This window comes from Anopheles ziemanni, chromosome 2 (assembly GCF_943734765.1).
Source record: "Anopheles ziemanni chromosome 2, idAnoZiCoDA_A2_x.2, whole genome shotgun sequence".
Classification (NCBI taxonomy): Eukaryota; Metazoa; Arthropoda; class Insecta; order Diptera; family Culicidae; genus Anopheles; species Anopheles ziemanni.
The window spans coordinates 90,202,855-90,226,590 of NC_080705.1; the positions used below are offsets into that span (position 1 = coordinate 90,202,855).

Genomic DNA, 23,736 nt, shown 5'->3' on the forward strand with positions numbered 1-23,736 from the left:
ATGTATATTTTATAGAGGTTTTGAGCTTTTCTTTATATGTTACGCTTAATGTAGTCGAATAAAACTATCATCTCAGAATGGGTTTGAATCGAAAGATTGGAATCCCAACCGGGAATCGATCTTTTTATTCTCTAGTTTAGATTACCGGTTGAAATAGGTAATTTACCGGTTCAATATCTCGTTTCAAAACCAATTTCAAATTACCGGTTTAGTAAACTGGTTTCAATCAGCTAATCCGAACTCAAGCATTACACTTTAAACGTACATTGACAACTCAAACGGCGCTTGTCACTTTGAATGCCGAAATTCGTCAGTCTTCTTGTTTCAGCTATACGGGGAAGTAGTGCGCGGTTTGTTCTTGTGACAAACTATTTTACCGTCGTCTTCAGCGGTTCTTGTGTCTTTGTTTATAACGCCCGTGTGATCGGCTCGCACGTTTAGTTAAAAGTGCATTAAAACGAAACAATTGACTGGCTTTGTGAGACGTAGAACGGTGAAGCGTACAACTCCTTCGTGCTAGCGAAAAAGAAGAAAAAAAGCAGAATGCAGTCTCATAGCAAAAAGCGTGTCTGCTATTATTACGATAGTGAGTAAAATCGTCCAACTGGTAACATCTGGATTCTGTAAATAGTGCCCAACAAACCACAAACGATCGCAATTTTCTCCGCATGAGAAAGGAATCATTTTTAAAATTTACAACCATAGTCACCTAGCATTCACTTGGCTCCAGCAACCGTACAATAAACAGCCGCCATTCACAACTACACACACCACTTCATTTTCTAGAACCGATCTCTTCGGCACGCTAGTGGACTCTTTCTCTCTTTAGCGTGGAATAGCATTCTACGGTCGCTTGATCAAAGTTAATGCTAGAAGACAGTGACCGTAAATTTTCGAAACTGAAAACGCGCATTCTATTTCAATCCTCGATGTTTGTGTTTTGCTTGCTTTGCCGATTGGTGAAGCGCAAATTTTCTTTCATTAACCGTTGATTATGGGTTTTTCTTGTTTCCAATAGGCGACATCGGAAACTACTACTATGGCCAAGGACATCCGATGAAGCCGCACCGCATACGCATGACGCACAACCTCCTGCTGAACTACGGTCTTTACCGCAAGATGGAAATCTATGTAAGGATCCGCGATGCTTGGAAACTTTGCTTCGCAATTTTGTTATTTGAATTGTCATTTCAATTTGTCTCAACCAGCGTCCACACAAGGCTACTGCGGAGGAAATGACAAAGTTCCACTCGGACGACTATATCCGGTTCCTTCGATCGATCCGCCCCGACAACATGTCGGAGTACAATAAACACATGCAGCGATGTAAGTGTCCTTTGTTCAGCATCAAATCTTCTCCGCGGGTTGCATGATTGACCGAGCTTCCTTTTCTCTTTAGTCAACGTGGGCGAGGATTGTCCCGTGTTCGATGGTCTGTACGAGTTCTGCCAGCTGTCGGCCGGAGGGTCAGTAGCGGCTGCGGTAAAGTTGAACAAGCAAGCGTCGGAAATCTGCATCAACTGGGGTGGCGGATTGCATCATGCGAAAAAGTCGGAAGCTTCCGGCTTTTGCTACGTGAACGATATCGTGCTTGGGATCCTGGAGCTGCTGAAGTATCACCAGCGCGTCCTGTACATCGATATCGATGTGCACCACGGGGATGGCGTAGAGGAAGCGTTCTATACCACCGACCGCGTCATGACGGTCAGCTTCCACAAGTATGGAGAGTATTTTCCGGGCACGGGCGATCTTCGGGACATTGGCGCCGGGCGGGGCAAGTACTACGCGGTGAACATTCCACTGCGGGACGGCATGGATGACGAGTCGTACGATTCGATTTTCGTGCCGATCATCTCGAAGGTGATGGAAACGTTCCAACCGTCGGCGGTGGTGTTGCAGTGCGGTGCCGATTCATTGACCGGCGATCGGCTCGGTTGCTTCAATTTGACCGTCAAGGGTCACGGCAAATGCGTTGAGTTTGTGAAGAAATACAATCTCCCGTTCCTGATGGTCGGAGGCGGTGGGTACACGATTCGTAACGTGTCCCGCTGCTGGACGTACGAGACGTCGGTGGCACTGGGGGTCGAGATTGCAAACGAGCTGCCGTACAATGACTACTTCGAGTACTTTGGACCGGACTTCAAGCTGCACATCAGCCCGAGCAACATGTCCAACCAGAACACGACCGAGTATCTCGAAAAGATCAAGAACCGGTTGTTCGAGAACCTTCGGATGCTGCCTCATGCACCGGGCGTACAGGTGCAGCCGATCCCGGAGGACGCCATCAACGACGAATCGGAGGATGAGGATAAGGTGGACAAGGACGAGCGGCTACCGCAGCAGGACAAGGACAAGCGGATCGTGCCCGACAATGAGTTTTCCGACTCGGAGGATGAGGGTGAAGGTGGCCGCCGGGACAATCGTTCGTTCAAGGGACAGGGACAGTCGCGCAAGCGGCCACGAATCGAGAAGGAAGTCAAGGTGGAAGATGTGAAGGAAGAGAAGGAAGCGAAAAGTAAGTCCACCATTTGACCACCGGTACCGACAGTGAATCATTTACTGACTCTCTCTCTCTCTTGGGCTCGCTTTTAGTGGACACCAGTGGCGACAAGGAAGAAACCAAAGTGACTGAAGAGCCGGTCAAGAAGGAAACGACGGCTGTTGCCTGATCGTCACTTTCGTCGTTCCGAAAGCAACCTTCCTCGTAACTAAGCCCACGAAAGAGCTTAGGGGGTAATCTCGAGTATTTTACGGAACAAGGGGGCGTTCGGGGTCGGGACGTTCGTAAACCATCATACAAATCTCGTGCAAACGGACGTCGATGTTATAAAGTGAAGGATAAACAAATTTATCTTGAGAGTTCCTGATGGACTGGGTCTGATGGCGAGCCAGCCAGCGCCCGAACCGGTCACATGATGCGGTGATTTTTACTATTTTCTTTCCAACAGAATACATTATTTAAAAAGAAAACAAAACATTGTCCCTTCGCCAATAATACGCGGAGTCGCGACTGAGCATATATACAAAAGACTAGCCATTTGGCCAAGGGCGAACATGATATCAGACATGTCCGGTATCACATAACAGCAACAACAGTAGAGCCAATTACAAAGCGTTTTTTAAGATTTAAGAAGTGGTGCCGAATGTGTATGTACGTATGTGTATGATCTCAGGAATGATGAAAAGTAAACACACTTCCTCCCAAACTAACAAAACTACAACAAATACCGAAACTTTCAGATGAAACCGATAAACTTAATACAAAACGTACCAATTGTAATGTAGGAGCGGAAAGCATAAAGCCGAACTAATGTTCAATAATTGATAAAGAAGTTTTATCTCATATTCCCCATGATCACCAAATTTTATTTCGTAGCTCACTTTTGTTTCAACAGACGTTTTCAATCCATTTGGTGTACCGCATTATGTACGTTTGCAGACATGTTAATTAGGCCTTAAGTAATTAATTGGACAGGACAGAAGTCATCTGGTATTGGATTGAAAACTGTGGTAGAACGGAGTAGCGACGAAGAAAAACAGAAACAAACTAAAAAATGGACAGAGTCACGATAAAATTATTAGAAGCGCACGTATCAGACACCTTTTGCGACAAACACATACACTTGCATACGCGGTCATTGAGGACCGAATTAAGATGTATCACTCCTTACACGAAATCGTATCGGATGCGGCGAGGCGTTTAGGAATAGAAAGCGGTAGGGTAAAGCTAATCAATTTAAACCGTGGACAGGTGAGGAGCTTTGCGAAGAGGCAGAGCTTATCGTTTCTGATGCAATTAAGTAAAAGTATTACCAGGTAAATACATGTGAGTTGCAGATTTTCAAACGAATACATTTCTGTAGCCTGTGCTTTATTTTAGGCTTCCCACTTTCTGCTCGCGTATCATCATGCTGGTAGGGTCGTATCATCATGCTGGTGGATTTTAAACTTCTCGCTTGAAACGTGTCCTAGTTCCCAAAGTTATACCCAAAGTATTAATGTTCGACCAACGAAGAGCCCTCCCCCTCTCCCCCACCATAGCCAGCCATACTAATCACTTGTCGCAACTTTTATACCACCAACCGCGCAAGTTGACCGTCCGTATCTTTGGTGGAGAAACGCTGACCCTTGCTTGCGGAAAAGGAAACCCAAGCAGTTGTTGTGATATTCCTGTAAAAATCTTGATATGAATAGCGAATGCTTCGTTTGCGGAGTACGTTTATTTCAAGTCGAATTCAAATGGACACACTATACGGCAGGATGATCACCAACATTTCAATTTATTTTTAAACCATCCACCCACCAATTAGATGACCTCCACATATTTGGCCTAGACAACTTTGATTATCCTGCTGAAGAAAACATTTAGACTGCGGGCTTGTAATTCGACTTGAATGTCGTAACTTACGCGAAAACAATCTCTCTGTGTTCGGATGAGCTTTCGGAATGTTAGGGTGAATAACAACGTGGTGATTTGTTGGTCTCCATTTCTTGTATCTTTTCTCAGCGCCCACTTCTCCGCTGTCATGGCGACACACGCTAATCTAACGACATGACCGAGTTGAGGCTAGTTATGCTATCACCTTGACTAGAAGCGATCGAACCGCGCTTGTTCGGATCGTACCGTGGCCCCCCGATGTAGCTGATCGGGTTGGCGTACTGACGCCGGTCCGGTCCCAGGTAGACCGGTGGCAACCGGCGATGTTTGCTCCGGAATGGAACCTGCGGGCCGCTCGTTCGTTCGTTCTTCTTCAGTTCGCCGGTTGTTTCTGCTGCTGGTTGTTGGCCACCTGCAAGATCGAGCTGACATTCATGAGACGGACCTGACCTTGCGGTACGGTCCGGGCCGGTGGAGTCTGTAACATCACCACGGCCAGCGGCCGGCTCTTCGCAAGCAGCTTGTGGCGAAGCAAGCGCTACTACTCTATCCTTACGGGGCGGCGTTCGCGGAGCGTTGATGGAGCTTGCAACGAAAGCCTCTGGCGGAACATACACGGCGGATGCAACCGGTACCCTCCGGGACTCTATCAATCCATCCTAGACGAAGGTGCGAGGGTAGATGACCGGATGAGTAAATGGCGTGGCGGTTGTGTTTGCAGGTGAGAAGGACTGATGGCGTACATGGGGGGGACAGAGGCGATCGTATGGATCCAAATGCCTTAGCAGCGCAGAATGGCCAATGAAGTGGTGCGTTGGTGCAGAAAGAACGGATTGATATCTCTACAGGTCTGCCATAGTGGACCGTTACGTTCTGTTCTTCTCGGTAGAATATTTACCGCCAAACTCACCCAAGATCTTTCGCGATGAATACAGTATGGAAGCAGGCATACAAGAACACGAACAACAACCCTTACGCCAAACATGAGGGGTTTGCTTTATTCCTTTCAAGCCACTCGAAACCCAAGGTCCCAAGAAGCGACGCCTGGACGACATTTGCTTACATATTTCACAAATTATTACATACGCACATACAATAATACACAAACACACATACAATCACGTGGCAAACGGAATCCCTGCTTTGTCCAAGGAAATGAGTCTTTACACTAGGGGTTTTTGAGGACAATCGGAGGACAAGTAAACGTTGTAGTGTGTTCTAATAAAGGATATCACCATCGAGGAAAGTCTGCGAGGGACATCGTTTGCCATCCATGTTACACTCTCGTCCACAAACACAACACACCAAACACAGTACTTTAGTCGATCATAAACAGTCCATCGTAAAAAAACTACTTTAAAAGAAATGGCCACCAAAAACGCAAGCAAACACACAGATAGTGAACTGGCCACACTGGGCTCAGAAGGAGAGCGATCAACCGAGCGCGGATTACGCCGGCGATTCGGGAGTTTCATCGATTTTGAACGGCAACGGATTGGCACTAACGAGGGCCGGCGGTGGCGGTGGACCCCATGAGACTTGCCGAGGACTCCGGGAGCGTAGACCGTTGGTGAGGGGCGTCGATGTCTGGATGGCCACCGGGAGTGGTGTCGGTGGAGGAGTGCCTCCGGCCTGCTGTTGCCTGTTGTCGACCGGTTCGGTAAACACCAACTTCGGGGGTCTCCGGGGCCCGGGCGAGTGGTTGGTACTCTTGCGGACGGTTGGAACCTTGCTCATCACCGGCTGCCAATTTCCGCGATGTGTACGGGGTTGTCGGTTGTTGTACGAGGGGAAGGCCACACGAGGGTAAATCCATTAGTTTCGAGGTATTGGAAGACCGGCTCGAGTGGATTCGCCGACATTCCGTGTTTTCTTCCAGGAAGGGGTAGCAAATGAAATAGTCAATTTGAGGCTCGCGAGGGAGCAATTGGTTCATTTAGAAAAAGGTTATTAGTGTTCTACCATTGAATTATTGCTTCTCTTTTAGTATAACCTTGTGTTCCCGATTAATTCTACGTCAAGAACTTTATTATCATTGGGTCTACTAAATACCAATTACTAGTTCGTTGCATTTAACTAATTTCCCCCAGAAACTATTTCATTTGCTGCTCGCTCTTTTTACTCCGGATTGGAAAACATTCATCCATGCACATACCAGAACAACAATTCCGTCAACGGACAAACATGCGGATGCACTGTCATGCACATCGTGGGACATCTGGTTCCACCCGTTAGTTAGGAGGCACATATCTCGACATATCTCGACAGGCACAATCACACCGGACAGACAAGAGGACGAAGAGGAGTACATAAGTACCGGGTTTCGGTTTGCATACAAGTATCATTACTACTTTTATTTCACTTCCAATGACGGCTCGACTAGAATCACTTGAACATGGAACATGTGTGCCGAGCTGGTCGGACAATAAATAAGTAAGTATACACCGCCAAGCTGATCATGCGGATCATTATTAGGGTCCAGCGTTGCCATTTTCGTTAGGGGTGTTAGAAAGTTGGGTGCTCGGTGTTACATGACCTACAGAGGGCCTTCGGTAGGTGCGAAGGTTAGTGTACCGCGCCCCGGACAGGGAAGTTCTTAGGATCGTGGTGGTGATATGGATTATAATTTTGTTTTGGATGTCCTTTCACCATCGTCATTATGGCGGAAGGAAATCCACTTTTTCACCGAAACGAAAGGGATGGTGAACTAAAAACTTTTGGAACTTCAATCAACTGGCCATTGAACGGATGGATAAGTGAGGTGGTGGGTGGATGAATGAAGGGCGGGGTGGATGGTGCGGTTAGGGGTGGCTTTTTAATACTGGTGTTTCTCCGACTCCGTGCGCCATGCGACTGAGCCATCGAGGTGGCCTAGGTTTGGGTTAGACACGGAACTCATCGCTATGCAGCTGCAGGTCGCCAAGGTCCAGCTTGTTAAGGGTGACCTCGCTGATCGAACTTAGCGGGGCCAGCGCCTGAATGCTTACCGGATTGTCGGTCAGCTCGCTATCGTCGTCGTCGTCGTCGTCCTCGACGCCATTGTCGTGGCCGTCATTGCCCTTCGCCTCACCGTTGGTCTGACCATGGCCATCGGGTACGTGATTTCCGTTTGCAATACGGTTCCGCTGTCCTTCCGGGGCAATGCCATTCATTTGCGGGTCGCTCTTGGAAGGATCCTTATTAAGGAGCGTTTCGCTTTCCTCCTCCGCTAGAGATTCCCACTGAAGCTCGTGGTCAATTAGTTGGCTGTCTGTTTTAACCATAGGATTCCGGGAATTAATTAATGAGAATTATATTTCGCAATAAACCAATGACTTTATTTTATCAATTTTCCACTTACCACGAATTCCACCGGTAACCGTTTCCACCGCTGTTGGCTCTACCTTCTCTGCTGGCGCTGTCGCATTACCATTCTTCAGAATTCCAACCAACGGTTTGCCATTGTCCTTCTTCTCCTCGCCAGGAACCTAAATTAAACAAGTTAAAAATCAATTCATCCTGATAACTCTATCACCGCAATGTGTCCGCACGTTCCACCCACCGATTTGTACCCGAACCCTTTGACGTTGGTCGTGGACGATTCGCTCTGCATCTTGGCCGCCTGCTCCTTCGACCAGATGATGTCCTCGTCCGTTTGGCGCTCGATGCGCTTCCGGTACGCCCGGTCGGTGCGGTACACCTCGATCAGGCAGCACACGACGATAATGACAAAGATGGCGGTCATGGTGATGAACACGACCTGCGTTTTTTCCTCCTTCGTCGACGGATCGAAGTAGACCGCCTTGTACGGGACGCGGATCGGTGCGTCCACGACCCAGTTCTTGTCGATTACCTGTCAAAGTGCATTAGCGCCGGAGAGGAAAAAGGGCGTTGTTATATTAATTCGATAGGGTTCCGGTTCCTTCCCCCCGGGGGGCGTTCTTTTGTGGTGCAAATGAAAATAGAGAAAAGGAAATTCTCTCAGCACAGTGGGTTTTTCAATTCAAAATAAGGTTAAGAGTGGGATATTCAATATGATTTAGATATTTTTTCCAGTTTAAGAAATTACATTTCATGGGAAAAAGGATTTTTGAAAATTGATCCAAAATTTAACCATTTCTCCAACGATCACAATCCCATAATTCAAATCCGTTCAGGATGTTGTCCCATGGTTCACTTTTAGATCGTGACTCAACGTGACACTGGCTAATCTTCCCCCTGGCAGAACGGTTACTGCAAACCTTTGGCGATGGGGGCTTACCGAAGTCATATTGAGCGCCGACTCGTTGAACGATGGCAGCTTCTGGATGACGTCGAACTGCTTGCACTGGGCCGACCGTACGCCCTGCGAGTTGATGACGGTGATGGTTTCCGCCTCGCTCTTCGTGAACAGCATGTACTCCTCGAGCGGCTTCATCGTTTCGTTGTTGACTTCGATGAAAATGTCTGCAAATGGGAAAACCAAAAGGGGGGAACGAGTCCGCAGTCCGTTAAATTAGAATGGACTCGCGTGGAGTGGTTGGCTGGAAGTGCGTGTACTCACTCGAAAGGCAGCCATCGTAGCTCTTGTAGACGGCGAAGCGCGGATCGGTGGTATTAACGCCACCAATCTGGACGTGATTGGAACCGGGGTCGGACACGGGCACCAGCGCTTTGCTCGTCACGTTCCCGATGGGAATGTCCACTCGGTCGACCAGCAGCGACGTGTCGTTACCGCGGCGCGTGTAGTAGATCGAGTGGCGTGCGTCGTCCATGAAGTTCCGGTCGACCCGCGCCCCGTACGTCACGCCCTCGCGGTCCTCCTCGATGTAGAGGAAGTTCTCGGGAGTGATGGCCACCATTAGGTAGTAGCTGCGGTCGTTGCGCGATTGCAGCAGCAGCATGACCCGATTCACCCGGCGCAAATCGTTGCTGGAGAAGGCCAACTGAAGCCGCACCGAGGTGACACTCTCGGCCAGGGCGAGCTTACGGAGCAACGTCGCCTCCCCGCTGAAGCTGGCACCCTTCTCCTCCGAGCAGAACTCGCCCAGGAAGCTGGTGTGTTCGCAGTTGCAGGTGCTCTCCTGTTTGGCAAAGTTTTCCGTGCAGATGCCACCGTTTTTACACGGCCCGGCATCGCACTTCATCTGGCAACCGTTCAGGACACCCTCGGTCACTGCAACGAGCAAAAACCGGTGAGCAAACACGTGATTGAGTTAGCGAGCGAGCGAAGTTCGATGCCGATAGGATACTCTAGCTCCTGTCGGACTAATATCGCGTGTACGGCGAATTTTCCGGTGAGATAATATTTTTGGATTAGCGTGGAAAACCATTCCGCCAACGGAGCACAATGGCAAGTGTCCTCTACGTTCGTGCAATATCCTGTCGAACTTGTCATCTCCGGTGTTATATTGGAAAAGTGTTCAAGAACATAAGATAAGGCTTTTTGATGGGAATTTAATTTGAAAAAAGTCATTTGTGCAAACACTTTCACTATGGGATTTGGGTGCCCTTACATCTCTCTACAAAAATGTAATATTCCTTTGCACACTTGCCATTGAAAGTTCTTATGGACCTACCAAAAAAGAATTCTATAAAGGGGATAAGGGGATTATATGCCCTAGTTTTTTGATCACAGAAGGCCTGGAATAACTTGGGTAAGTTGTTGAAATATTTCAAGCGCAGTTTTTTTGTGAGTTAATTAAAAAACCCTATTTAAAGTCATGTCCTATTTTACCAAACTTACCGTGTGCGTTGTTCTGTGTCACCATTTCCCGGAGCGATATTAAATTGTCCCCAATCTTCAACCCCCGGACGCAACCGATGTACCCCTCCAGCTCGGCCGTGTCCTGATTCGGTCGCAGCAAATTGGCCGGATCGTAGCCGCCAATGTTAAACTGGAAGTATTTCGTAGGCGGTGCTGGAGGGCGATGCGGCGAAAGGACCTCTGCGGGGGAAGAAGACGGTACCAGTAAGGCGAGTGTGAGTGATAGGGAATCGAATGGTTTTTACCGAGTTCTGGATTGGTCCACGGTTTGTTGGAGTACTCGTCGAGCAGCAGGAAGCCCCGGTCGACGGTGACATTGTTCTCGTTGACGTACAGCGTGGTGTTGGTTTCGGTTCGTATCACCGCGATCTGGATGCTGCGGCCGTTGGTCAGCTCGCTGTGTTCGATGGTCAAATTGATGATGTCGCTGCCGTGGTTGTACAGGTAGACGACCTCGCTGTGATTCGTGAGGTACAGGTGGACGAAGTTGTTGTGATGGTCGTTGGCGTACAGAACGAACGCGTCCCGGTCGTACGTGCGAAGGTTCACGAGCAGCGAGGAATTCAGTATGCTTTGGAGGTTATCCCGCTCCTCGCGTATGTCTTCCGATTCGGAGAGAAAATTGCGCTTAAGGTACGACTCCCGGCTGATGAAGGTAAGGGCGTCCTCATTGATGTCTAATTAAAACACAAATGGGTTAGTTCAGTTTTGGGAGGCTTAAACCAGCTTCCATTTGTCGATACCTACTCGTGTCACAGTGCTGGCCAAGATGTGCCCAACGGTTCTGGCAGACACATTCGAACGTACTCCAAAGCTCCCGACAGTAGGCTCCGTTCTTGCACGGGTTCGGTACGCACGATGGTTTGCAATCCTTAATAATTTCCGACAGATGAACCGACATAAAGCTGTAGATGTCCAGAATCTCCCCGTTCACCACGAGCCCCCGGAAGCAACCGATTAGTCCTTGCTTGACCGTGTACTTCTTAGAGATTTCCCTGCACGGGTCAAAAGGAAAAGTGTTAGACATTCCCTTACGAAAACAAGAGTACGTATCGATACTTACGTTGGAGCACCACCGATGAACATGCTGCCCTCGAAGGGACCAAACTCTTCCTCCGGCTGCAGGTCAACCATGCGCGTGTCCGTGTTGATCATGAACCGGACGTGGTGTTCGTTGTAATCGATCCAAATCTTGTGCCATTCACCACCGTTCAGCTTGCGGTTCGTATCGATGACCAACGTTTTGGGCGTGCCGGTGTTGAGGGTGAAGTTGAACGTGAGCTGATAGTCACCGGTCAGGGCGACCATGAAGGAGGGATAGTTGGAGCGGATCGGCGGCTGGAAGAGGAGAATTGCCTTCTCGCCGGTCGTACGGAAGGAGAAAGCGATATCACCCTTGCGCCAACCGGGCACCTCAATGTACGACTGGGACGTGGTGAATGTGACGACGTACTTTTGAGTATCTGGCATGAAGGAGAAAAGTTATCGCATGAGAACTCCTAAAAGGTGCTACTATTTCCTCGGCTTCGAATTACTTGTTTCAACACATTCCAAAGGTCCTAGGGTGATGCGCCCTTGGGACTCCTCGTCTAGGCCTTTCTGCTGCAGGAAGTACATCTGGGTGATGCCCAGATTCGGTGGCTCCTTGAAGTATCCCTCATCGGAGAGCCAACGGTTGAGATTCGCATCGCAATTACACGACTGGTTGACATCTTCGCAGTTCGTCCCGACCGCGCAGGTACACGATCCTCTAGAGATATACATGATTGGAAATGTTACCAAGTGAGGGATCATGATGGAATGACGAGCAATGGCTAACCTTTTCACTTCCCCAAGCGAGTCGACGGTGTTGTTGTTCATCGAAGACTTAAACCATGTGGACGAATGTAGCTCCAGTGGGGCTTTGATGCAATCGTACTTGATGTACTGCGTGCAGTAGAGCGAGTGCGATATCAACTCCTGTAGCATCTCCGCGTTGAACTCCCGGTACTGGATGTTGAAGCTAAAGTCCTCATCCGTCGCCGACCGCACGTCCACCTGCGACGGCAAGTTGTGCTCGACGATCGTCTTGGTGGCGTTGGTCAAGCTCTGGAAGTCACACTTGACCCGCGCCGGCGGAAACACCCCATTGCCGTCGATGTCGATCGAGTACACGTCCGATTTGGAGAATCCCAACAGCGCCAGTTCCTCGCACGTCTTGCGGAAGTTCGTGAAGTGGCAGTTCTTGCCAATGTATCCCGTGTCCTTGCAATCGCAGATGATCCCGTCGTCCTTGACCGCACACTTGCCTCCGTGCTCGCAGGTGTTTGGCTTCTTGCACGGGTCCACGTACTTGCAGTTATCCAGTGACACGTCACCGACCACCCGCTCGCTTTTCACCAGATACCGCGGCTCTATCTCCACCTCGTTGATCTTCAGATCGCGCAGGCAGCCGACCAGACCGGAGGCGGCCGCCTTCAGGCTGCTGCCGATGATGAGCTTGTCGCCGGTTTGAAACGTCAGCCCGTACATCTGCGTCACCGTGTACCGGTAGTCGACGACAAACTTCACCTCGTTCCGTTCGTACGATAGTTCGATGGCGTGCCAGGACGTGGGGTTGTCGATGCGAATGTACGTGGTATGGGTGATGTTGCTCTTCATGTCCGGGCAGAGATCAAAGCTCAGCCGATCGGTGGCAAGACGGATCTGGAGTTATTATAGAAGATTTACTTAAATTATTTCCAATTAAACTCTTTTTAAACACATTCACATAACTCTTAGTCACTTTCACACCTATTTTCCATGGAAAACTTTTCCAAAAATGGCACTGGATTTTGTTTTACAAAATGACTTAAATTAAAACAACTTAAAGTCAAAAATAAAATACCCTCCGGACATTGCAACCTTGATCCCTACGTTGCTTTAAGTTCTTTAAAAATCCTAATCCAGAGTTAATCTAAAACCTAAAAGCTTTGGAAACTCCCACGAAGAACCCCGTCCCCCTCGCACGTAGGTTAAATATTTGCAATCCTGTCAACGGACACTTTTCGCCACAGGAAAGGATCAAGCACCTCGGTTGTTATTCGATATCGTTCGGTTTGGTGCGATATTAAAAAACTTCTCCCACCGACCAGAAGAGCCAATGTACCCCTCATTCGTTGTGTGTTTTCGGTTGAAAGTTGGGAAAAAGTCTCCAATTCGGTGGCGGAGAGTGGGTGGTGTGCGCCGGGAAAGTGTCATTTTTATCGGGGGGAAGCATTGGTTTCCCTCGCCTCGTTGTGGTAAAGCATTTCGATTTTTGCATCACCTTTTTCCCTTTTCTTCCCATGCACGATTTGCGGGGGAAATTCCTGAAGACGCACCCATAGACCTAGGGAATGCGAGATTATCACATACAATCACGTGTCGGTGATGTGATCATCGCCCCGGAACCGCACCCAGTGGAATGCAAAGCACCCAGGGAAGGGGAATGGTGGTGTCGGATTTACAAAATCTCCATTTTCCCCAAAAAACCCGGGGGGCGGACCGAAATTCTTATCACAGTCCCCACAGGGCGTTGGGATAAATCGGTTCATTACCGTGGTTACCATCCTCCGGGGGACGATTGTTTGGGTGTTTTGGCTTTCGGGCCGTCCTGTGGCGAATGGAATGTCGGCAACCCGGGGGGATGGATGCGGTTAGGATTGCGTTTCTGGTTACGATTTGATTAAAAATGCTTTCCTACCCTCGGTTTGAGGGTCGGTTAGGAAGAAATCTGTGCCCACCTGGTTGAACAGCCGAGGGGTTGCGTTTTCTTACCTCCCAGAAACCTCGGCCTTCGCTCGTTTGAACCTCGCTGTATGCCAGGACGGCCGTCGCCTTGCTGCTCTTAAAGTCAAACACGAGCGAAAGCGTGTCGTTGTTGCTCATCGGCCACCAGATGTGCGACTTGGCGTAGGAGAAGGTGATCGGGACGACTTCAACGTTCGCCTCGTAGAACTCCTCCTGCAGCACGCCGATGTAGTGCACCTTCGGGTTGCCCTTCTTCAGCTCGAACAGCACCGACACGTCGTTGTAGAAGACGTTCTTCAGCGAGCCGACAAAGTTGTTGCTCGACGCCAGTCCCTTCCGCTTGCTCAGGTTCGGTCCACCGCCGAAGTAGATCTCCGGGTCGAACAGCAGGTAGTGGATCGGCCCAAGCAGCTCCATCACCTTGACGTGGTCGTCCAGGATGGCAATCACCTTGTCGTGGTCGTGCAGAATCGTGAGGTTGTGCCAGTAGTGGCGCGTCAGGTCCTGCCCCAGAACCGCACTCATCACCCCATCACCAAAGTCCATCTCGATGTACGCCGAGTGGTTCTTGATCGAAGCCGCAATGTACTGCGGTTTCAGCGACTCGCCGCTGGCGTAAAACAGGGCCGAATCGTCGTAGTTGGTCTTGAAGCGCATGCTGATGCGCGTCATCGGCGAATGGACGCGGTCCTTCCAGTCGTAGATGCGGAACGACACATAGCTCGATCCTCGCAGTGTTAATACTGTGGCGGCTGGAAGCAAAAACCAAAACAACCCGAAGGTCATAAGGAAGGTCCCTAGAGTTCTTGTGGGTGCAAAACAATTAAACACTCACTGTAGATATCGCAGTGTTCACCCTCGTACTTCGTCCCGAAGCAGTCGCACGATATGTCGTAGTAGTGATTAATGCAGCGCGAGCCGGAAAAGCAGAGATTCTGCCGCGAGTGACACTTGTTCCGGCAGCCCTCCTTGACGTTCTCGTGCTTGGTCGCGATGAGTGGCGTTATCGGGAGCAGGTCCGACGCCGCCTTGCCCGAGCTCAGCACGACGTTCCGGATGCAGCCGACGAACGACTCAATTATGTACTTTACACCGTGCAGTTTTTCCTCCGAGCTGAGTCCTGCCGTCCGCGGAGGAGATGTGTGTGTGTGTGTGTTGGCGGTGGAAGGGGACCGGCCGTTTCCGGCCGTAGGAGAAAATGAACCGCAGAGACTTGTTAGTTCGAGCTTGTCAGTGTCCGTATCTTGACAGGTTGGGTTAATGAATAATGATTTTCCCGTTTCCCCATTCCTTTAGGATGCTCATGTTTCTAGTTCAACTCTTTCCTATAGTTTTCTTTAAAAAAAATACAATTTTACTTCTAAATGTATGTTAAAAAATATCTTATGCAAAGTCTTTTAAAATTGTTATCTTTATGTTATGTTTTTTCAAGACGAACAAGGCTTCAGTCTACCTTCGGCAGGGAACACTGGGAAAATATCAATATCATTCAATCGCATTAAATCACACCGAACACATCATTTCGCAAGCCACAAATCATTTGTACAAGGCATGCCAACGTTTTTCTGTCCAACAGTTCCCACCCAATTGGGGTGTGATTTTCTCATTTGTTTTTCCACCCGAGTTTCTCCCGCCGTGCCGTCGGTAAGCCGACACGTGTGGTAGTTGTTGCCACATCCGATACCTCCTAATCGCACTCATTTATCCTTCGGCGCGTGAAAATCGTCAAGAGGAATGGCCGTTTTTCTCTCGCAACTCGTAACAAACTCGGGCCTGAATGTCATTGCCACCGCCCGGAAAAAGGCTCGGCGACCGTCGGAAAAGGACAACCGTCGTTGCCACGTTCCGCCAAACGAACGATTGCCACAACATAGTACAGCAACATAACCGTTGCCATCAATCTTATCGAAGATTAAGGACGCTTTTCTCCACATCCCTAGGTTGGGTGTTTACGTGAGGGTGGGAGGGGGGTTACGCCAAAGGGAAAGGATAGCTGCTAGGGGTTTATTGGAGGCGACGGGTTGCTTGGGTGCGACGAAACAGGCCGAAGCTTTTCCGACGACGACGACGAGATGGATCCGATGGCATAGATTTGCGAACGGCCCAGAGGCTTTTCCGAAATAGGACAGCGTCTTAGTGAGTGGATATGTAGAGCGACCTTTTTGTGTTTTTGCTCCGGCAGGGATAGTGTGGGTGTGTCTTAAAGAAGGATTTTTCTTAGCGAACAAATCAAGCCGCGCATGGGTTCTGCCTAATGGATGGAAAATGGATTTGATTAAATTACCAACTTGTGTTTGTGCGATGATAAATAATATTCCACGCGTGATAGATAACTCTTTACAGTCGTGTGGAAATGTTTTGCTATGTTGTAACACATTTTACCACCTTTAATACAACATTGACTGTGACTCAAATACATCGTGTTGAGATTATGCTCATTTAAACAGTTGAATTTGTTTTAAATTGAATCGAATGACCCTCGATGTGAAGTCACGAATGCTGTTACAATGCAGGTCAAACAAGTGGATGAGGAAAACTTTTGCCTTATCTACAGTTATCTGACTTTAACTAACGTGTTTTCCGATAAATCCTCGACTTTCCACCCCCTTTACAACGGGGCAACTAGGGCGGTATCGCAGCAAAGGAAACCTTGCACGTGTCCTGGAAAAGTTTGTTCCCCTCCCTCTATCGTGTCGGGGAGTCGGGTAAGGACGAGAGTTTTCCGTATGTGAATAGTTCCATGAACTCATTGGTTTGGACCGGGTTGGGGCCCTTAGTAGATGATTTAAATTAATCGGTCCCAAAATACCGTATTGAACAATGGTTCGTGTGTGCGGGTTGTACCGAGGGCACATGTAAGCGTCGAGCAACACGGACGTGCCATCTTGCATTTCCGCCCGGTCGGGATGGGGAAATCGGTACGAAGGAAATAGTTACGCTCCGCATCGACGCTGCACCGAGTCGACGAAGTGTTGAGCTTAGCCTCGGCTATTCCCACCATGGACATGAACGCGCCCCCCGTGTACGTGTTTGCGTTGTTCTGCTCCACCCGACCCCAGCCCTTCCTGCATGCACATCTCCCCGCCCGGCTTCCGGCTTTCGTTGCGCCCAATTATTCTCGGACCACTTTCCGGTGACGTTTTTATTGAAACGAAAAGTTTATTCTAATCTCCTGGGAAAACTTCTGCCTCCCACACCCCAAAGTCCGAACAGTGCGAAAGGGGTAAATTAATTTTAATGGACACATGTGGGTGCAGATCGAAAAGTTCGTCTTCCAGTTCCCGGTTGCGTTCTCGTGCTGGTGTGTGTGTGTGTGTGTGTGAAGTCGTGCCAGACGCGCCGATAAGCTCGAGCGAGCACCGAAGGAAACCATAAACAATAAGTGACCGCCAAGTTGGCAAGTCCTCCCGATGCTCGACATTCAGTGAGACACCCGATAGTCGATGGGAATTGTTGTCGACCGAAAGCATAAATCACGAGAAGGTTAAACGGTTTGGGTAAATTATTTGAGTTGTTTGCAATCGTTGCTCGGTCGTGGAGTAAATCATTCATGACGGCGCGTCTAAGATCTATCGATAACTTTGACTTTTCGGTAGCATTTAATCAGTGACCTTTCGGGTCCGTCACAGTTTAAAGGGTATTTATTCGAAAGAAACTTCCTTTTAAAGCAAAACGAAGAGGGGGGGGTGAATATTTTCCAATTGGATGCTCTTTAATGCTCTTTGGCACGTAGTTCAACCAGGAAAGGATAGGTCTAGATTGTCACGTATTAATTTCACTTAATGTACTCGAATTCCATCCAACTCAATTGCCATATTTGTGCCCAACTCAAACAAAAAGACCCTCACTTCCACGCGGAATTAGCAGTTTTGAAGGAAAATTCCCCTCCCCCAAGCACGTGCCTGTTCGTTGCTTCTGGAGACGAAGGAACGACTTTGCAAGCGCGATACATCTTCCGCGGTGTCTTCGAGGAAGCACGATTCGACGGTAATGATTATTCCACCGTTGCCGAAGTCGATTTGATTGGGAACCGCCTCGATGTCGATCAACCTGGGTTGGTTTGTTATGAACCGCGGCGGCGTGGTTGGTGAATAAGCTCCTTCCGCACTCGTCGTGGTGAAATAATAATACACGACAAGTGTGTACAGTAGGCTCTCTTGATGTGGAAAGGTATCCAATTTGCCTTTCCGCTAGGCATGACGAACGCTTGACGCGTTTTCCTAACGATGCTTCGACGTGCCGCAAAGTAGGCTTAGCGCCCGGCCTTGCCTGTCAGCGGCAGCACCAACACCGACTCGAAAGGTAGGTTCCTTCACCTAAGATTGGCTTCAGCCGGCCGGGAGCCGTTTAACGGGTGTCTTGCCGAAGTTGCCGTCGCGTTCGGAAATGATTTTCAATGATTTGAAAAGCGCCCCCCCCACCTCCTCTTTCCCCCGTCATACACATTTCGACAACTCACCGCCAACCAGGACGACCGACATAAGATTGATGGATACGCCGTAATTGGTTTCGTGATTTAATCCCTTTAGATACACTTCCTCCTTGTTGTTATCGACACGGGCTATCAGGCGGGCGCCGTGCACATCGATGCGTACCTGCGGAAACACCAGACGAGAAAAAAAGGGAACGAGACGGAGAATTAATCAGTGAAAGTGGTGGAAATTGGGCAGGTGTTTGGGAAAACGCGGTTCGGTACATGTTTAAGATTATTAATATATCATTAACGGATCATCAGTAATTATGAAAGTATCTCTTTTTCCAAATGTTTTGAAGAATTTGTTAGGTTTTAATTTGAAGTTTAATTTGCAACATAGATTCACCAAGCTCCTAAGGGTGTTCACATACAATATTAATTCGTTCGTAGAACCAACTTCCATTTTGTACACCATTCATTACCTTCCGTATTCTTACTGTTGAATCTGCAAAACGAGTGTTCCCAGAGATTGTGTTATTTTTCACAACGGCATGTCTCAAGCACCTCGATTACCTGTGCGTCAACGCATAAAAACACCGCTTTTTTTTAAATCGTACACATAAAAAGGGTCGTTGCGTACGTTTAGGTAAGCAAACAAATGTGTCTTGTGTCGCGCCTGGCGTGGGCGATGGACAAAAAAGTTCCCTTTTATGTGAATTCAATTCAATCGGCGCTTTTCAATCCATCCACAACAACATAATGTTTCAACTCCGTTACAGGCAGAACCCGTCTCAAGTGGTGCTCGAAAGGCAAAGGCCTCCGAATGGGGTGGCATTCGTTCTCTCTGACACCCTCATCGCCCGTTATCGCCTTTTTCCGCAAATGAATATGTATAGAATCCTTCCCGGAGCGGAGTTTCATTTTGTTTTAGGGGTTGGAAAGCGGCCACTTCTAGTTAGCGCTAGATTCTATCAGGCGTTGGTAAACAGAAAAACAACCCTTTCAAAAGCGGTCTTCTTGATGGGCTTAACGATATGGGCATGGGATAAGAACATCGCCCAGGTGGCAGCAACAAAATGTCCTTGAAGCAACCGGTTGTGGATGAACTTTTGAGTAGCGTTGTCTGGTGTATGATATCCAATCGTATTTTTCTCGTCACATTCAAAAGCAACGTTAGGGGTGATGTAGGACATTTCTTTTCTGGTTCTCAAGGAGTGCTTTTGAGGCTCCCTCATGTAAAATTTAATTTTGACCTCATCATGAGGTATTTACCATCCGTGTGCGCTGCCTTTCTGCTGCTAAATTGTGAACTTTTCATCATTCACTTTTAAATTGGAGTGGGCCAACCATTTTTAAGTGTACTTTTGGAATAAATTTGTTGCTAAATGGACTCGTCGCTTGGTGAAGTTAATTGCCATGATACTTCACCGCTAACATATTCACCATCACACCACTCACCATGACGCTGTGCCACTCGTCCCGGTTGAGACCCTCGCCGACGGTGACGCTCGTCGAATGGTTTCCGAAAACGTGCACCACCTTCAGCTGGCCCTTCTCGACGATGACGTACAGGGCGTACGGGTCCAGCTTCACGCCGGCCGGCGTCTTTACGTTGTGGTACACGAGCAGCCCGTGCGGCAGACGGGTGCGGAACTGGAACGATATCTCACGGCAGAGTCTGCGGAGAAATTTGAAAACGAAAGCGTTATGAGTTCGATTGATTGGAAGAGTAAATTTCAGTTCTGTCAGCTTTAGGCTAAAAATTAACCGATGAAAAACAAAACCCACACCTGTGTGGATGCAATAGTAAGGTGTGTTCACGTACCTGAGCTGAAAGGTTTGGATGGTTTCGCCGTCCATCTGTATGAAGGTGTTGTTTTTGGCAAACATGAACGTTTTCTCGTAGCCCGTCTCCTTGAACGTCAGCTCGGAGCCGCGCAGCTCGTCCGGAACCGGCGCCAGCGTGCTGCTGGACGAGTGCAGCGACCAGGCCTCCTGCGTCTGTGTGCGTACGGTCGACGACGACGGATCGGCGGTGGTCGTCAGCGGGACTGGCGGTTGCGTTTCTGCAAGTGAACGATGCCCCAGGTCGATTAGATGTGGAAAGTGAAAGCGAGAGTGGCAAACAAAAAAAAAAAAAAAACATCGCCCAATTCTTTGCGCCCTCCATCGATCATGTGTTGTAATTTATTGTTCTCACTCTCGCTTCGTTCATTCCTTTTCCCACTCGGATCTCTCCTAGCGGAAGCGGTGGAAGCGAACCGAACCAACTTCAAACACACTCCGATGGAGGCGCCTAATCCCCCGTAAGACGGCCGACTCACGTGTTTCATTAGCACACTGCTGCATGCACTGTTCGTACGTTTCGAAATTGTTCTGCAAATTGCCACCGCAGCCGCCCCAGATGAACTGCGTACAGTTGTTGATCGTCTGCTCGAAGCGATACCGATAGCCGAACGTCTGGCACTGGCCCGGTTCGCCCGGCCCGGTACATTTGGCTGAAGGGGGGAAGGAGGAGAGGCAGAAAGGTACACATATATCATCTGCAGGCCGACGATTTTCCCGGCGAACGTAAAGCCACGGGATGGGGCCACACTTACGGTACACTATTTCTTTCGGTGGTTCCATGGCGTTGGTGGGGATGGCGAGGACGGTGCCGGACGGGTGCTCAGGAACCAGCAGGGTGAGGCAAATCGTAAGCAATACTGATGCGGCATGATAGGTCATTATTTAACCGGGCTGTTACCGTTTTTTGTTGCTCTGCTGCGTTACACTGTGTTTGGGGAAGAGAAAAGAGAGCAAAAGGAAGAGACGTTTTACCAACCGAACTAAACCGAACGGCAGAAGGAACCACAAATTACGTTTATTGCAGAAGGAATGAGTAGGGTCGTGAGTGAAGCCGAGTGAATGTATCGTAAATGTGTCCTTTTCCGAGTCCGATGCGGAGGACGAAGTGTTTGCAGTAAATTAAGATTATCTCCTTAACGGTTATGTGTCGCACAGTCTCAGATTGAATCAATTGGTTTTAGTAACACGTTGTTTTAGTAAAATGATCTAAACATGAGTGACTTTATAGAAGTAGTGGAACCTCATTTGATATTTGTTATTTTTGGTAAACATCACGAGGACACACTTGTTTGCAGATAAAACAGTTTCCACTTTCCCATTCCTTCCCATTTTCAATCGATATTCGTTTAGGAAGACACCTGTTTTTCACCATCCTGGACACCAGTATCTTCACCTGCTTCCATCTTGAAACCTCTCAAACCAATATCTATCCCTTTCCTTGTTGCTTTTTGCTCGTGGAACGACGCAGCTCATGTTATGTACACCGTAATTTCCACAACAAATTGATTAATTTGCTATCATTTCTTCTGCGTGCGATACGTGTTCCGGAAATCCAGTGTCTTTCCAACAAGCCTTCGATCGCTCATCTAACTTCCGTCTCTCTCACTCTCACACATACATACTAAGACACAGCGGTGCCTTTAGCGTGAAGGAAGCTTTTAGCTTGATTTTCCGACCGGTGATGGTGGAGACGCCTGGTGCTCGATGGGAAAATGAATGCCATGAAATCTCCATAATTTGCCTGTCGGGCTACCAACATGACACCTACCCCTGCCGTTTGTTCCTCTCTCACTCCCAAACAATTTGCAGATCAATGCCTTCCGGAGATCCGGAGCGAGCTGAGACGTTGTTTTCCATGACGCGTTTGGGATTTTTCTTCCTCCCCGCCTCTCAGGGGGGCCTGTCGTTATGCCACTTTATCCGCCTAGCACGACTAATCCACGGCTGTCGTGTTAAACACTTCCCTTGCTTCGCGTGCTTGAACGAGTGTGAAGAAAATCTCATAAATCTTCCCCCGGGAGTGTGCGAGCTTTTTGAGCCGCCATGCAGCCGGATGACGCAAAAAGAAAATTTGCCAGCCGGGACCAAATTCGGTTATTAGAAAAGCTCATTACTCTTGCGTGGAAATAGATTACGCATGATGGACGGACGTGAGCGATTTGGCAGCAGGCCGGCCTGACTGGCTCCTAGACTAATACACCCTTGTGCGTCTGTGTTGGGGTGTGGGAAGAACATTATATTAATAAAAATAACGCTCATCGTTTAATCGGTGCAGCTATCAATTTGCAGAGTGTTAAAATAATACTCTAGAAGTAGAACCATGGTAGAGAGTGGAATATTTTCAATTATTCTTATTCTTCCCAACCCACCGTGGGAGGAAAAATCTCATGATACGTGCACGATATAAGGGCGTGACAGTGAACATTGTTTTTTTTCTCTCTCACCGGAATGGTGAAAAGAAAAGATTCGGGCCGCGGCACGGTGGCGTCGTAAGCGCGCAAACCATCGCCGGCAAATAACGAGTAATCCTCCCGGCTTCGGACTTGTTTTAATATTTACCTTCGCAAACCGTTCCCCCGCCAGAGCCAGCCAACACTCGGTGTATCATTAATAATTTACCGAGCAAATAAATTAGTACACCCATTGTGCGGTCCGGATTTGCCGGCGCCACCGGCATCATCTTCGAGCCATTCGCGACAGTGTGCAGAAAGGGGGTTGCATGATAGATTAACCGAGGGGTGGGTCGGTAGAAGGTGATGGCGGAGAGGTGCAGGGCGGTTATTAAAAGTCCAATAAAATTACGAGCATCACAACACCTTCCCGTGGAGGATGCAGCTTCTTTCCTTGGGTTGGAGAAAGTTTTCGCGTCGCGGAGTTTTTCTGCGATCCTAAGACACGCGAATCGAGAGCAACATTTTCCAGCCATCTTGTGCAGCCTCGCCAAGTAAAAGTTTGTAAAACTGAGCGTCATATAATTTTTAATATTAGTTTTTAATCCTTTCATCCCTCACTACACAAAGAATAAGTAAAGCTGGTTATTTACGAGGGAAAGTAAATAAAAAAAAACCCGAGAATAGCTAGGTACATTTAAAGAAGAGACAGAAAACATAAATTAATTACCCAAGTTTAGTTAAATTTAATCCACCGCGTATAATCTGGTTCACGTTATATTTTCCGTGTCACCAAGTTAACATCTTCTCTGCTCTTCTTTCACTCATTTGTTCAACATTCACTACTGTGACTTGCCCTTCGTACTAAATCTTACATTTCACCAAGTTCCGGAGACTTTCCAGATGAAGTAAGCACCAGTTATCAAGTTCTTGGAACACTCCGCTTCAGCAGGCAGTCACTTCCCGAAGCGGTGGAAACGCTTCTGGAAGCAATTTGCTCGGGCATTATGTGCGGCAAAAGTTTTTAAAACCCCGGCAGATTTGCTCAACCTGTTTGAATCCGTTGCCCGTAATTAGCGGACTAGCGAGCCGGTGTGCTCAAGAGCTGTAAGATGCAGCGAGCGTCGGGGTTCGAGTTGTTGTTTGCGCAAACAAGCGAGCCACACTTTCAAGTGCACACGAGGTTTTGGTAAACGATGTAGAACGATGTGAGGTGGTGGGTGAACGGGGG

At 48.5% G+C, this 23,736-nt stretch overlaps 2 protein-coding genes across 2 annotated transcripts; one reads left to right on the forward strand and one right to left on the reverse strand.

Moving 5' to 3' along the window:
• The first annotated feature begins 339 nt into the window (after positions 1–339).
• Positions 340–3,636, forward strand: LOC131281422 (histone deacetylase HDAC1). The gene is made up of 5 exons (XM_058310753.1): positions 340–586; positions 1,019–1,131; positions 1,209–1,326; positions 1,400–2,515; positions 2,593–3,636. Exons 1-5 carry the CDS (start codon positions 544–546, stop codon positions 2,667–2,669), a joined length of 1,467 nt encoding a protein of 488 aa, XP_058166736.1. The 5' UTR covers positions 340–543; the 3' UTR covers positions 2,670–3,636.
• An 872-nt stretch (positions 3,637–4,508) lies between these two features.
• On the reverse strand, positions 4,509–20,994 carry LOC131282841 (axotactin). The gene is made up of 20 exons (XM_058312382.1): positions 20,868–20,994; positions 20,592–20,765; positions 20,093–20,333; positions 19,726–19,945; positions 18,313–18,448; positions 14,689–14,973; positions 13,881–14,605; positions 11,923–12,788; positions 11,639–11,853; positions 11,167–11,566; positions 10,851–11,098; positions 10,349–10,780; positions 10,083–10,283; positions 8,901–9,512; positions 8,619–8,803; positions 7,920–8,210; positions 7,719–7,845; positions 7,477–7,628; positions 7,366–7,437; positions 4,509–5,037 (listed from the first exon to the last, which is right to left on the reverse strand). Exons 1-20 carry the CDS (start codon positions 20,992–20,994, stop codon positions 4,540–4,542), a joined length of 6,207 nt encoding a protein of 2,068 aa, XP_058168365.1. The 3' UTR covers positions 4,509–4,539.
• Positions 20,995–23,736: the final 2,742 nt, after the last annotated feature.